Source organism: Myotis brandtii, unplaced genomic scaffold (assembly GCF_000412655.1).
Source record: "Myotis brandtii unplaced genomic scaffold, ASM41265v1 scaffold604, whole genome shotgun sequence".
NCBI lineage: Eukaryota > Metazoa > Chordata > Mammalia > Chiroptera > Vespertilionidae > Myotis > Myotis brandtii.
In genome coordinates, this window is record NW_005370286.1 from 2913608 (window position 1) to 2915380 (window position 1773).

The 1773-nt window shown below is 52.2% G+C and overlaps 1 protein-coding gene across 2 annotated transcripts in view; it reads left to right on the forward strand.

Moving 5' to 3' along the window:
- The first annotated feature begins 1569 nt into the window (after nucleotides 1–1569).
- Nucleotides 1570–1773, forward strand: part of FAM204A (family with sequence similarity 204, member A) — a 23211-nt gene continuing 23007 nt past the window's right edge. The window contains exon 1 of one of the 2 annotated variants that reach the window (XM_005879679.2): nucleotides 1570–1655. In XM_005879679.2, the coding sequence (XP_005879741.2) occupies nucleotides 1595–1655 (61 nt within the window). In that variant the 5' untranslated portion in view covers nucleotides 1570–1594. The remainder of the gene's footprint in view (nucleotides 1656–1773) is intronic. The other variant, XM_005879682.2, reaches the window with a different exon arrangement.

The window sequence follows — 1773 nt, forward strand, 5'->3', positions numbered from 1 at the left end:
CTCTCTTTCCTCCTCTCCCTCTCTTCTCTCTCTCCTCTCCCTCTCCGCTCTCTTCCCTCCCCTCCCTTCCCTTCCCTTGTCTCTCCCTCTCTTCCTATCTCCCCCCTTTTCCTCTCTCTTTCCAAACATGTATAAAGAAGAGATCATGTGAGCACACAGCAAGATGGCTGCTGCCCCACAAGCCAGGAGACAGGACTCACAAGGGAACCCACTTTGCAGGCATCTTCATCTTGGACTTCCCAACCATCAGAACTGTGAGAAATAGAGTCGCCCTTTATTTCTGCTGCGTAAGTCGCCCAGGCTGTGGCCCCGCTGACTAATACAGCAATTGAGAGGCCCGAGAGCAGAGCTACATCAGAGCTTTGACACATGTCCTCTCTTTAGCTGCTTCACTCTTGAAGGTTTTGGATTCCGGGAAAACCCCATTGAGAAGCCGGACACCATTAGCCAGGATAGCTTCATACAGATCTGCCAATGGCTCAGCTCTGCTTCTATTCTAGAATCAGAGGCTGTGAGCATGTTAAACGGACCTGAGCCGCCCAAGCTTGTCAATCCAGGGTTCACTGATTCTGGGCTTATAGAAAGTGACTCCACAAACCTGGCACATCTTCTGGGAGACACTGGGGGTGAGGCACTGGATAGTTAGGTAATAACTTCAAAGATCTGTTTATACTAAATCGTGATATATTATTGAGTGCCAAGCAACATTTTTATACATTTTTACCATGTTTCAAAGAAGGGCATTATTGGTAACAAATAGCTAAGACAGAATTACTGTGGGCCAGGTACTAGGTTAAGGTCTTTATGTGTATTTTCTTACATGAACGTTACAACACTAGAAAATAGGGAATATTCTTCTTCTTCTTATCACTGTTACCGAACAGTTTCAGAAAACGGCAGCCCTTCTAAAATAGCCCCACTCCCATCACGGTCTTCTTATCACTGTTACCGAACAGTTTCAGAGAACGAGAACGGCAGCCCTTCTAAAATAGCCCCACTCCCATCACGACCACATTACTGTTTTCTTTTCTTCGTAGCGCCTTTTTCTTGGTGGTTTTCCTTCCTTATTTCCTACGCTCCCCACGCCCCTCCTCGGGGCCTACAACAGTGGCTGCCACGGAAAAGTCCCCTAAGCTTTGGGCCAAGACCACGGAGTCTGCCTGGGGAGCAGCCTGGGCGATAACCAGATGGTAAGCTCCACGAGAGCAGGAGGCGGACCGCTTTCTCCGAAACAGAGACTGAAAGGAAGGCTGCTCAACAAGTTCTTGCAGAGAGGGAAAAAGGAAGAGAGGGAGGAAAACGGAGAACTAATAGCAACGTTCCCAGAAGGGCCTAGAGAGCGCCTGCAGCGATTCTCTCCCCTTGGGAATGGACTCAGGTCAAAGTCTAAGCCAGCACCGGCGTGCGGCAGGGGATGGCGAACCGACAAAGCCTGGAGAACGACCAGAAGCAAGAGGGAAAACGGCGAGAGGAAAGTGGAAAGAAACCCACCGCTCCATTCAGTGGATTTCACCGTGGAGCTGAGCGCGGCCGGTTGCCACGGCGACCGCCAGGCCAGAACGGCCGCAGCCCATTGGCTGAGAGGTCAGAGCCAATGAGAAGGCGCGATGTTGACGTGGTCTTAAGATGGCTGCCGGGCTGCTGGCTCCGGACGGGTGAGTAGCGATGTTTGTGGGGCTGACTCCCGGGCTGCTCGGGCTCCGGCGTGAGGGGTGGAGGAGCCCCCGGTTCGGGGAGTGAGGGGGCCAGTGGAGGAGCCTCACAGCCTTCCTC